The sequence below is a fragment of the Mixophyes fleayi genome, chromosome 3 (genome assembly GCF_038048845.1).
Source record: "Mixophyes fleayi isolate aMixFle1 chromosome 3, aMixFle1.hap1, whole genome shotgun sequence".
Lineage (NCBI taxonomy): Eukaryota > Metazoa > Chordata > Amphibia > Anura > Limnodynastidae > Mixophyes > Mixophyes fleayi.
Genome location: NC_134404.1, coordinates 87,422,927 through 87,436,697, shown reverse-complemented (window position 1 = coordinate 87,436,697; position 13,771 = coordinate 87,422,927). Strand labels below are relative to the sequence as shown.

The window sequence follows — 13,771 nt, the reverse complement described above, 5'->3', positions numbered from 1 at the left end:
GAAGGAGGAAAAGTCGTAGGGAGGACAGGTAGAGCTAAGGGTATAATCGTTATAGATGTGGTACTTTAGTCTGAAGGAGATGATTAGCACAACCAGAGAGTATGTGTGTAGTGAGAACAACATGGACCTTGAGGAACGCCAACAGGAAACGGGAAGAGAAAGGTATGAGGTGGTGATTGAAGTAGAGACGGAGAATGATCTTTTTTTAGTGATAAACAGTAAACTAAGAGTGGATAGAGGAGAGAATAGGGTGGTCTATTGTGTCAAAAGCCACACAGTGGTCCAGAAGGATAAACACGGATAAATTACCTTTGAATTTTGCGGCAAGAAGAGCATTGGAGACTTTGGTTAAGCTGGATTCAGTGGAGTAGAGGGGTTAGAAACCAGATTGGAGAGGGTCAAGGTTATCAGAGAGTAAGGTGACAAGGTTGGTGTAGAAGAGCCCCTCAAGTATTTATGAGACGAAGGGGAGGAGAAAGATTGACAGCGGGGAAGATGCCTATAGAGTGGGAAAGGTTGATGAGGTGGGCGAGTTAGAGGTAGACGTTGGGTAACAGTGAACAGAAAAGGTTAGAGTGGATGGTATCAAGGGAGCAGGCGAGGGAGTAGAAGAGGGCGGACTTCAGAAGCGTGGTAAGGAGGAAGGAGCTCAAGTTAGTGCAGGGAATGGGGCCTGGCTAGAAGAGGAATTTAGTGGATGGATTCTGTTTTGGAGGTGAAAGGGGGGGGGGGGGCAGAAAAGGGGGTTGAAAGTGGAGAAAAGGCGTCGAGGTTTGGGAGCAAATGAAGAACTTAAAGAAGGATTGTTTGGCGATAATTGTAGGAGTTGATGGATTTTAAAATGTAAGATGTCAACAAGAGAGTGAGCGTTCCTCCACTGGTTTTCAGCGATGCAGTGCTCTCCCCAGTACCTATTTCCCGGGTGCTCCATTCAGTCTTTTCTTGCCACCCGACTCTTAGTGTCCAACTGAGTTCTATTATAATAGAATAAAACATTATTTCTCCTATTGGAATAGGCCCTAAGTGAGCACTACAGCCAGCAGTGTGTCTTAGATCACTGACCAGCAGACTGACCATTCCTGGCATGGGTAGGCAATAATTTCTAACATTTTTCATTATTATTGCAAAGTATTACAACTGTTCCCACACAGCTGGCAAAATTGTCTGAGGAGAACACTGCAGTGTGAGAACATCTTTGTAGGAACAAAGTTAGTTTGGCGTACCATGGTTGGGGCTTAGATCACCAAAGGCACACCAAAGTGGTAGAGGTAAGAGTATGGTTGTACAAGATGATAGCCTAGTCAGGGCAAGTCAAGGTGGTTTAATATGGGAGAGGAGTGTTTCAAGCCAGAGATACAAGGTAGTGGTGGTGTAGAGGGTGAAGGGGAGGAGCTGGTGGTCCGAGAGCGGAAAAGAAAGTTGGAGGAGTCAGAAATTATGCAAAGACAAGAGAAAGCAAGGCCAAGGGAGCTGTTGAGGCAGTGGGTGGGGGGAGGGTGTCCATTGAGAGATGCCAAAATAGAGATGAGGGAGTGACATTTTGGAGGCTGACAGAAGGAAGGTCAGATGACCAGACGTGGGGGAGCCAGGCTGCAAAGTTGTAACATAATTTGTTCCACATATGTGTTTGGAGTAAGTGCCAGCAGCCTTCATCATATGTCAAGCTTTCAGTCACAGAGGTACTATGTCTTCTGGTCTTGTACTTTCTTAGAGGATATTTAGTTTCTAGTGACTATGGGAGTCTCCTATTTATTTATTATGCTATTAATAGCAATTATTGTGTAGTTTTCCTTCTGCAATTATATGCACACTTAGGCTTTATTTTAATAGATTTTCGATGGAAAATGTATTGATAGAACAATATTTTATTTTGGCATTGTTATATTCTAATATGTGGAACCAGTTATAGAATTTATTTTAATGGTTATAAATTAATAGTATGCATGTTTTTTAAGTTTTTGGTATTCTTATTGGAAATGGTTGATACTTTATATAGCCATTTTATATATCCTCAGTACGCTCATCGTTTTCCCAGCGCTGTAACACATAGCTCCTGTTATTACACTATCAGGTTAGTAATTTGGACTTTATTTAGGTAACCAGACCTGTCTCTTGCTGTACACAGGAAGATGAAAAAGCTGCTGCAGAGATCTATGAAGAATTTCTAGCTGCATTTGAAGGCGGTGATGCCAGTAAAGTTAAAACGTTTGTCAGAGGCGGGATTGTCAATGCAGCAAAAGGTAAATGCTGGTCCCCGAACTAAAACACTTTTGTATAAGCTTTGCACTATAAATCTGTAACCTTTCAAATAAAATACTGCCTTTTCACTAGTCACAATCCCCTAAGGTTATTTTAGATTGCGTATTGCCAATCTGCCTAGGGGTGTGAATTTTTGTATAAGTCCTGTCAGCCTGATGATCTGTATGCGTTTTTTTTTCCCGTCTTTAAGATAGTTGACTTTGTGACTATTTAAAGGTCTTGATATAATCACAATGGTGAGTTTAGATTACATGTAAAAATGACTCCAGCCTTTCCCTCACTGCTCATGATATTATCTCCTAGTGAACCTGTTTAGAATTGTTTCTCGGAATGACTACATGAAAACTCTAGATCACCCTTCCTTGCTGTATTACTGAAAAGCAGCTATTGTTTTAAACAAAAATGTAATGTCTTTTGAAATTTGTTAACACGCTATACAAACATTTTTCTATTAAAAAAAATGATTGCAGATGAGCACGAGACTGATGAAAAGAAAGGCAAATTGTACAAGCCTTCCTCGCGGTTCTCTGAGCCGAAACCACCGCCGGCGCCCATCGAGAGACCACCTCCACCAATTATACTCATGGAACCTAAGAAACCAGTAAGAGAAAATGTTGCTTTTTTTCTCCAGTTTTTTTTTAGCCTTTACCCAGATAATAAATTGTTTGACTGACTTGTGTTTTTTGTTGTTGCATTATTCATGTTTTGTTACTGTTACTGCATTTTTGAGTTGTTTAAATGTCTTTTTTTATAAAGGCCTACTAAATATGCATATTTTCTTTATTTGTTGCTTTTGTGCTTCATACAGAATACTGCAGACATTTTTGTTCCTTAACAATATGTTAATATTTGTTGTGTGCGCTTTAGAAAATGTCTTGTGAAATTCTTTCATGTGTGCTCCACAGGGAATTGCTATAAATAGAAATTAAGGAAAAATAAGCTTTTCAGCTGCCTTGTATATTGCTTTTTAAAGATGGTTGCAAAAAAACAAAAAGCGTACTATATGAGCTTTAGATGTGCCAAACTACACTTCTAGAATAAACGTCACTGTCCTCTCCCATCTCCTCACCTCCTGGTAGGCAGACTACCGAAGTACATGGCACAACCCAAAGTGATGCGGTCATGCCTCAGCTTGGTGACGCCATGTTTTCAAAGGCGCTCATTCACTCTCCCATAGAAGGCGGTTACAATATTGGGAGGTGTGATAATCTGTTTTTCCTGTTTTATGTCAGGATTCTAATAATCAAACACTCATTTACTGACCACTCATGATTGGTATGATGAGGTAGAACTTTTATTGTAACTTGCACTGTATTATTGTCTTAGTGTGCAGGATTTACAGGTCTAAGACACAACTAAAGTTGATCCTCTATGCAAAAGAAACTATTCTCAATCATTTAAACACCTTTTATATGGTTTTCAAGGGAACTGGGAAAAATTGGTGTAAAACTTCCAAAACTTCAATTAAAATAAGGGAAATAAGACCATTCAGTTTACAACTTTCTACATTGTATTTTTTTGTTACAGGTTGCACCATAATGTAAAAAGTCTATATACTTGGTTTCAATAATAAATCATCTGCGCAGTAAAATAAATAAGATGTGTCCACAACACACATACCAGTACTACATACTGTATGTACATTATTTTATATTTTGCATTAGTAACTCATGGATTACCATACTGAGAACTTGATGTCAGTATGACAGTATAAAATTCTGCATCTGGGTAGAACGCAGGGAAATGTAGTGTAAATGAAATCTGGTATTTCTCTTTCATCCAGTCTGGAGGACACTGCTTACCATGGGTTGTGGAGAAGAGCACAGGGAGTTGGCATCTAGCTAGTTAATCTTTAGCACTGCTGACAGACTCCTCCCCTCTACAATCCCCCCGCCTCTTCCTCCTCAGTTTTTTTTTTTTTAGTGGAGACCTCAAAAGTTGAGGTCTCCGCAGCAGTTAGCACCCCGATGCCCCCTCCTATGTATGAGGGGGGATCTTGGTATGGCCCCCTTCCTCTGCTCTTCTCGCCCACGGATCCAAGATGGCCGCCGGCGTTGTAATCTCAGATAACCGGCGCTCTGTGCCTGCAGTGGCAGCGCCGGTTATCGGGGAGGCTCCAGGAGTGACAGCGGTCCGGTGAAACCGCTTGTCACTCACTATTCAGGCCCCCCATTCTTCTCTCCCTGTCAGTGAGAGCCTCTGGCTCTCATCTGACAGGGAAGTGCCTGCGCTGCTCTGCTGTGAGTGTGTTCTCTATAATTGAACACACTCCCAGGTCTGCCACCTATAAAAAAAAAGTTAAAATGAATAAAATAAAAACGGATTTAACGTAAGTATATAAATCCTCTTTTTTCAGGATTTTTATTTCCTTATGTAATGGCCAATCAAACATTCTATTTTAGCTTCTATTCCTTCCTCTAGTGTACACTACGTACATATGAATACCTAGGCAACCGCATGGGAGCTCTGCGTTTACAAAAATAAATGTAATCTGCCCTTGTTTCTAGGCCCATATATCTATATCTGTTATACTGAAGTGTGGTATGGTCACAAATATATTATATTATATCATGCAGTGTTTAAACCCTTCTCATTGGATATACATCTATAGTAGTGCTTTGCATGTCTTTTACAGTATTTTCTTAACACGTCGGCTTCCCATGTGACTGCTGTCACAGTATGTAATCATGTGTTATGTATTGCTTTTTAGCACATTAATGGTTTCCTTTGATATATACCTGTGAATTTGTGCATAGTCATTTGGCATTACAGAACATTTTGTAAGCAAGATCTGGGAATATGTATTTATCTGCTATAATGTATTCTTTTACAAATAAGTTTGCAGGGAATTGAAACTTCTCTATTCACTTCCCTTTTCTGATTTTCCATGGTCACATTTCTTTAATTTATGAAAGTTAATGTTTATTGATAAGGTCAATATACTGCTTCTTTTGTCATGCATATCACTACCTTAGGAGGATGGACAGCAAGGAACTGTTTGCAAAACTCACACTTATGCATGACACAAACTATTTTTTAGCTTTGTTTCCTTTTGAAGGTGGACATGGACTTATTTTTGACTAGCCCCCTAACTGCCCTCATGTCCCTAGGGTTTCTGTATTTACTCAGCAATTGTTACTGGCTCTAATGTTTTAAGGTTTTTTTTTGTAGTTGCCCTTTGTCTTGTTGTTTGAGCTATTGGATGGAACTGAGCACATTCCTTCTGCACTGTGAATAGAGTAAATTAGCAAAGAGGGTACAGTCACTGCTGTCCTTTTCTTCAAAAAGGAGTGGTTGATTTGTTTATCAACAGAATGGGCAGCATTGGTGGCACAGTGGTTAGCATTGCACAGCGCTGGGGCCATTAATTTTATTCTGACTCTAGTCATCTGTTTGTATGTTCTTGCCATGTTTGAGTGAGTTTTCTCTAGGTGCCCAAAAATGTACTGAATGATATTGTGCACTACATAAATAAACAGTAAAGGTTTTATCTTTTAGACATGGGCCCTCGAAGGGTGCTTTTTTTTAAACAGGAAATTACCTATTTCCCATTCCTTTTGTGTCATGTACATGTATCTCACTGCACCAAAACTGCTGTATGCAGAATTTTTTTTCTTTCCTTTTATTATTTAACCCTGACTTGATGAACGCGTGGCTTTAAAATGAACACCAATTATAAGATTGTGAATCTTTTGGCTCTCATTTATTTATTTTCATAGCCTTTAAAGAAAGGGGAGAAAGAAAAGAAGAAAAGCAATTTGGAGCTCTTCAAAGAAGAACTGAAGCAGTGAGTACATTATTATTATTTCCAAGATTATATTAAAATATTTGCAAATCTACCCTGTGTAACATAAGGCCAGATCTATAATGTTATCTGTTGATGTTTGCACTTTGTAACATGTTGTGCAGTCTTGAGAAAAGCGACTAAAGCCCTTTTTTCGAGATGCTATTTAAACAGGTTTTCCATTAAAAAAAAAAGTTGCTAATTTTTTGCTACTTTTACTATATAGAATAGGAGTTCAAGTTTTACTGTGATACTGGATTTTATAATGTAACTTATCTTATTGGCCAGTGTTATTGGTAAATGATGACCGCTGGATCTAGGCCCCTGTGAGGTGCATATTAGAGGGAGGCCTGACCTATACCAAGGGGTAAATATATGAAAGTCCGTTTTTTTTTCAGCTCGCCGGAAATCGGCGACTTTGCAGGTAAAATTTAAAGTGACGATGGCTTGTAAAGGCAAAAAACCGGACTTTCATATATTTACCCCCAAATCTCTGATGCCTCTATCTGTATAATAAAGAATAACTTTGGCCCTCACCTATGACAAGTGTTTTTATTCAGCAAACTGCTTTTAATGTAAATAAGGGAACATTATTCTAATCACTAGACACATTCTTTTTATCATTAAAGGAAAGCAAGAAAAAAAAATCCTTCATCCTTGATATTGTTGTGCTCATACTATGGCCTATCCCTCATTTCCTCTAACCCCTAAGTATGTGCAGCCACCGTGCCTTATGTATAACTACAATGCATGCATCTCATGGAACATTCACATGTCCGCGTCTGTTTTTTGGAGAAACATTTTCATGTACTTCCATACACTTAGGTTTGCCTTTGTTCTTATTTATATTGTAGGGTAATCATTGAGGTTGCTTTAATTCAGTGAAAGTATGTATAGGAGGAAGTAGTACACCCACTCACTGTACTTTTCGTTCCCTATAGAATGCATATAAAATTAGAGGCTATTTTTTTTAATATATAAACGCACACTGGCTTGATCATGTAGGGGTTGAAAACCTAAATTCCCAAAGTGAGGGAAGTAGGCATGTAGGTCTAATGATATCTGGTTCCTATTACCCTTACCTGATTTTAATTCCTTCTAGGATTCAGGAGGAGAGAGATGAACGGCACAAAACAAAAGGCAGAATGAGCAGATTTGAACCTCCACAATCAGACGCTGAGGGACAGAGACGTCCAAGTAAGAGACATTTTTATCTTCCTTTTATTTACAGTGTTTTAAGTTGCAGGCTATGCTGCCATGTACGGACTCTTGTGTTGTGTTGTTTTTGTTTGTATCAGTTTTTTTTTCTTTCTTTATTCCGTTTGTGATTTGTAGAGTACAATGCAGTTCAGTATAAGAATTGTGTAACATCACATACCTGGGCATACCTGTTTCAGCCTTGCTAGCAAACTCATGCCTAAAATGTTATTCATTTTACCTGTGGTGGTAGACACACAATACTATTGTAATTTAAAGACCTCAAGAGACAACAAAAAATGAGTGGCAGAGCAAGTTTGTTTTTTTCCGGTGCCACATTGAAACATTAATAGGAGCATGCAGCGGCTTAAGTAGTAAAAGTGCAAAAAAATAAAATGCACAAATAAACTTGGACATAAAAAAACCCAAAACACTGGACGAAAGAGTGCTTAAGGGGCATATATATATATATATATATATATATATATATATATATATTATAATATGTGTGTTGATATTTTTCCCTGCCTCATTTTGGAGCATATATTAAGTGATTCTGATGCTCCAGCAATCCCAGAAATATGTCTCTATTTGAATGCAAAATCACCAGAATGGAAATGGAACGATCTAATTTTCCGTGCTCCTGAACAAAGCAACAGACGCTTAGAATGTTATCTTTTATTTGATCTGAATGTAGCCTGTCATTATTTGCTAGAAAGAGCTATAAAAACTAAATATTTGACCCACCCTTAGGGTAGTTTTTTTTGGATTTATTTGGACTATTTAATACCACATATAGGTGGACATATCTTTTTAAGCTTACACGTGAGAAGCGTCTTGTCTGTTGGATCGTATGTTACTGTGAATGTTCTTTCAGATGTACAGTAAATTACTAATTTTAGTTACCATCTAGAATTTGATGGTTAATAGATTTGAATTTTACATTTGCTGATTAGTTCTCAATGAACAATCTCTACAAGTTATAATAAAGTTGGAAAAAATAATGTAGAATTCAGGACCCAGTCAGTCATATCTGAGCCAGCAGGCTCTTTTAGTTGATGTGACTAGAACTGACTTGCAAAACTTAGACACCAGCAGTAATTTTATGCACATTGGCCACCTGGGATTTATCCAGTCATGTATTAAACATTGGATTTATACATTGATCGTCTAAACTGTGATGTCTGAAATGTGTTATGTTTACCCTGTTTTTTTCCCTTTTTTTTTTTTTTTTTCTTTTTTCTTTTTTCTTTTTCTGTTTTTTTTTTTTTTTTTTTTATTTATTTTTTATTTTGGACAGTGGATCCTCAATCAAGAAGAAACAGATCCTCTGGTGGTAACCTGTTTAGTATTTTAACTTCTTATTGTACTTTTTTTTGGGATTTTCTTATATTGACTAGTTATTTTCTCTCCTCTATCCAGCTCTTGATGACTATGCCCCTGGGTCACACGATGTTGGTGATCCGACTACAACTAATCTTTATCTTGGCAACATCAACCCTCAGGTAATAACTAGAGATCTGGGTCTAGTAGGGGAGCTACTTGGGTTTTATTCTATCTATTTTTTCGTAAATCAAACCAAAGTAGAGTTCTATGGTGCGTGTCTGTAGGTAATTGTTTGTAGCGATGTTTTACATGTCAAAACTCATACTGATCTGAACGTTGGTTTTGTTTGTTTTTTTTTGTTTGTTTTTTGTCATGTAGTTTTAGCACAGACTAGTAGAGATGTATTATTGTAAGGTGTGTGACAGGGTGACTGTAAAATAGGAAAAGGTGTTTAGATGATGGCATGTAATAGGTTGTCTTGATGGCGGTATAATTTAAGTTGTATCATACATTGTGGATGCTGGCATTGTGTGCAGTAGGCTATTTTGTGGTGGTATAGAGTAGTTTATATTGTGTAGGCTGATAGTGTGAGTGGCAGTATTTGTGTGGGTATATGTACTATGCAGAGTTGTTGTATAGTGTAGGCAGTAGTGTAGTGCGAGTGTTGTGGCAGTCTATTTGATAGCATAGTGTTAGTGTGGGGTGTTTGCCCTTATTGTACCAACTGTAACTAAAATCGTGCACACAGATTATATTCAATAATTAAAAACGTAAGTGTCTCGATATTGCATGGAATACTGATCTAGTATGAGAGTAGTAATGTTAGGTCTACTTGCAAGAAGAATATATCTGTAGTATATTTATAAAAAAATAGATGAAAGTATTTAAATGTATATGTATACCCGATAATCTTTAATCTGAGCTTTAAAGTAATCACACTCGCATGAGAGGGGCACATCACGCAATGCTCCAGTGGGACCACTCGCTTAATTGAATCTACCGCTTTATGTTCTTGCAGAAAATTAACAGATAGTGGTTGGTCACATGTATAAACCTACTAGACCCACATTCCATTACCCAAGTATAATGAACCTGCACAGAATCTAGATGCATTATATCTTTAATTGTTGGGTGAACACACATTTGTACATATGGGGGAAAAATACAAATCTCAAGATGATGTCGTAACTGCTTGCAGTATAAAAAAATAAACTGTTTAAGAATGATAATGCACATTTTTAATCACCTTTATAGATGAATGAAGAAATGTTGTGTCAGGAATTTGGGAGGTTTGGGCCATTGGCTAGTGTTAAAATCATGTGGCCGCGAACGGATGAGGAGAGGGCACGAGAGAGGAACTGTGGCTTTGTTGCCTTCATGAACAGACGGGATGCGGAAAGAGCTTTGAAAAATCTGAATGGTAAGATATGTTGTCGGGTTTTTTTTTGGTTTTTTTTGTGTTGTGTTTACATTTTCCATTTTAATCGTATGTAGTATTTGAGAGGGATTAAAGCTGGTATAATGTAAAGCTGAATATAGTATATATACTTTAATTTTCCTTCAAAGAACCCCTCCAGTTAAGTAGTATGATGAGTTTCCATACCATGACAAGATGTTTACCTCCACGTTTGTATCCTACCTATCCGATACTTTTTCATCACTTCAGTATCCCTGCACCTCTTTATGCATAAATAACATGTACTTGTGTAATAATGGGAGATAGAAGCAAACAAGGTGTTCCTAATTGGCATCCAAGCTTTCTTTCTTCAGTGTCTATAAGCGTTGTAGCAGTTACATTGTCGTGTAGATTTCTACTTGATAGTTCTGGTATATCCCAGATCCTTCTCAGGTGCTCATGTAAAACCTACCAGGTCTGTTGGTCTCCCATTCCCTCTAGTGGCTCTGGCAGAGTCTAAGATTGTAAACATCAATTACTTTGCTAGTGATAGAAATTGCTAACATGACTGATCTGTAATAATATATTTTGATTTTCTAATATTATTTAATAACAGTGGGAAAATCTTCGAATAATGCTGAATTCTGATGGATAAGTTAAAAAATAAATAAATAAAAACTTTTATTTATGATTGCAGGAAAAATGGTTATGTCTTTTGAAATGAAGCTAGGCTGGGGAAAAGCGGTTCCTATCCCTCCACACCCAATCTATATTCCCCCGTCTATGATGGAGCACACCCTGCCACCCCCTCCATCTGGTCTACCATTTAATGCCCAGCCTAGAGAGCGTCTCAAGAATCCCAATGCTCCCATGTTACCACCACCGAAAAATAAGGAGGATTTTGAGAAGGTAATTAACAAAACTTAGCAGTGTACTCACCTCATCAGTGGTGTTGGATACATATATATTTTACATACATATCTAAATTATATACTGTATTTCTTCTCCCTATACACTTACACTATGTACACTTCTAAACATATCCACATGTAGTTTAAACAGGTTAGAACATGTACTTCTCTAGTCACCCCTTTTACTGTTTGAACACAGCATTTTTCTGTCATAATAGAGTGAAAACAATAATTGTGCCTTTCACTGTCTTGGATATTTGTAGCCTGCTTAATGTAGCTGTCTCTTACCTGGTTGGGAAACATTGTCACACTACTGCAGATATGTGATTCCAGGCAGTTGCTTTGCTTATAGTTTTGTATTAGTCTTTAGACATATACAGAGCTTGGTTAAAATCCAGATACTTTGCTTATATTTTTGCTTCGGGCTTTAAATTAAGAGCATATTGTTATTAAAATATTGTTTATTTTGTATTGCTCAATAAAATAAAAGCACTGTTACATGTCCAATACAACTTCTTCATTTGCAGTAGGGGAGGGGCACTTAGAATGTGAGTTATGTTTACCCCAGGAAGACTGAACACTGCATAAAATCAGATTTCCTCCTTGTTTACGTCCTTGTTTATGTTTTATTTAATTCTATTTTATTCTTTTGAAATACTAGAGGGACTGCCTCTGTTCTCCCGTCTAGCATTGCAGGGCAAACATACCTGTGTTGGGAGGGGCTGAATGAGTGTGTACAGAAACAATCCTCTATTTTCATGGCCTCAGACATGGTTCAAGTGTACCCCTTGTGGTTCCACTCTAGAACACTGGAGCATTATCGGTCTTCTCACCCTGGTCATTATTCTGACCAGGGAGATCTAAACAGCGACCGCTTACTTCTACTTACTCAGAAGGGGAGTTTTCATTACCGTAGAACAGTGTTTCCCAACTCTAGTTCTCATGCACCCCCAAAAACTCATGTTTTGAGGATTTCTGTTGGTGGAAAGAGGTGGGATAATTACTGACCCAGCCAGGTAGACTAAGTCACCGGTGCATGATTAATGAAATCCTGAAAACATGAGCTGTTGGGGGTGCATGAGGAGTTGGGAAACACTGCCGTAGAGCAAAGCGGTGCATTCCTGATCAAGAGGAGAAAGGACAACTTTGTTCATTTCAAGATGACAGCTGCGATGAGGAGCAGAGATCTTCAGAGGTGCAAATAATCAATGGCTGTCCCTTAGAGACACCAGATTTGAGGATGCCGAGCCACTCTGGTACCGCTAATCAGCATATAGCAAGAGTCTTTGAATAAGTGTCTCCAGTGCGGCCAGCATTACTACAGTGTTCTAGAGTCATGTACATACATATGTACTACAGTCTCTCATTTAGTCTTCAGCCTGCACTATGGCCTGTTTGCAACTCATCTATTAATCTTGCTCAGGGAAGGCGGCAGACCGCCTTTCTAGTCTTTCCTGATGGGCAACTCGGGACAGGGCCTGACTATCTTTGGTGTTTCTTTCCCCAAACCTGCCTTGGCTAAATCCCCAATTCAGTTCATAAAGGTCTTTTTGGGAAAGGTTAAGGACTGGCCTGCAGACTGCTTGCTCGGCACAGGACAAACCCATAATACCCTGCCAATTGGGCGTCTGGGGAATGTTTTGGATGAGTCTGTGATTGACTCATCCTCAAGTAAAATAGGAAGGCGAAACATGGGTTAGCCCGACCATTAGATAACCCCATGAAATATGACAAACTGTCTCATGAATGTGGTGTTTTTTTGTGGTGTCCATTAAGGACTTGAGTTGCTTTAACTGGTCTCTGTTTGATTATCAAACCAGCCTTAGAACTGGTTAAAAAAATCAATAAAATTGAACAGGTCTGAGCTGGTTTGCACACATTTGAACAGTTTGAAAAAAAAAAAAGAGCTAAATTATGAATATTTTCATTGTGTTGAACAATAATTTTTACACTATCCATGATTGTAAGCTTCAATTTTCAAAGCTTGACCCCGATTTAAAACTACAAGTTTGAATCTAGGTCCATAGCAGATTGTTCCACAAACATATTTGGTGAAATGTGATCCATTTTCAAACCACTATCTCAAACCAGATTTTTCGAATATCTATATTCAGGGTATAAAAAAACCAGGCCCTTCACTCCCTTTTTAGAAAACCATTGCACCACTTGCTTGTTTTTCTCCCAGTCCAGCTCTAATTATTGTCAAAAGGCGAATAGGTTGATCCAGATAGTCTGCCAACCTGTGTGGTTTTTTTTTTGTTGTTTTTTTTTGTTAAAGCGATTTACTTTTTCCAGTTTCAGGTGTTCCCCTTTTGACTTATTATTAGAGATGCTCACTGACCCCCGTGTTTTGTTTTTGTTTTGCTATTTTGTAGAAAAATTTATGTTTTTGGGCATAAACTAACCAAATTTAGTGCTCCACCTATTTCTTGGATAAGTAAGGTAATTCTAAAGATAATAAATTAGGAAGAAAATAGTTTAATCCCTGGTAGGCTGTCCCTAATTCTGCACACGAACCTGATTGTCTTCCTCTCCATTTTAGCCTATTGGCAATGCAGCCATCGTCTTTGGGTGTATATTACACCCTACACTTCTAGTTAAATATCTAAAGAAATGGACAAAGGCAGTTTGGTTTCTGTCTCTATAGCACCCCCCCCACCCCCCACTTGTAAATGAATAGAAAAAAAGCAGCCTGGATAGACTGATCAATATAAAAAAATAAATGGACCAAGGTAGTTTGGTGGCTGTCTATGACCCCCCCGCCCTCCACTTGTAGTTGAATAGAAAAAAAGCAGCCTGCATAGACTGTAGAACTAGAATATACAAAGAAATGGACAAAGGCAGCTTGGTATCTGTCTGCATCAGATCCCCTCTCCACTAGGAGTAAAATAGAAAACT

General features: G+C 38.2%; 1 protein-coding gene across 4 annotated transcripts in view; it reads left to right on the top strand.

Moving 5' to 3' along the window:
• Positions 1-13,771, top strand: part of U2SURP (U2 snRNP associated SURP domain containing) — a 50,372-nt gene that overhangs the window by 12,882 nt on the left and 23,719 nt on the right. For 2 of the 4 annotated variants that reach the window (XM_075201929.1, XM_075201926.1), the window contains exons 3-10: positions 2,126-2,240; positions 2,730-2,860; positions 5,979-6,046; positions 7,146-7,240; positions 8,541-8,573; positions 8,663-8,745; positions 9,821-9,986; positions 10,660-10,871. In XM_075201929.1, the coding sequence (XP_075058030.1) occupies positions 2,126-2,240; positions 2,730-2,860; positions 5,979-6,046; positions 7,146-7,240; positions 8,541-8,573; positions 8,663-8,745; positions 9,821-9,986; positions 10,660-10,871 (903 nt within the window). Of the gene's footprint in view, positions 1-2,125; positions 2,241-2,729; positions 2,861-5,978; positions 6,047-7,145; positions 7,241-8,540; positions 8,574-8,662; positions 8,746-9,820; positions 9,987-10,659; positions 10,872-13,771 lie in introns of those variants that run through there. The other 2 variants (XM_075201927.1, XM_075201930.1) reach the window with 2 other exon arrangements.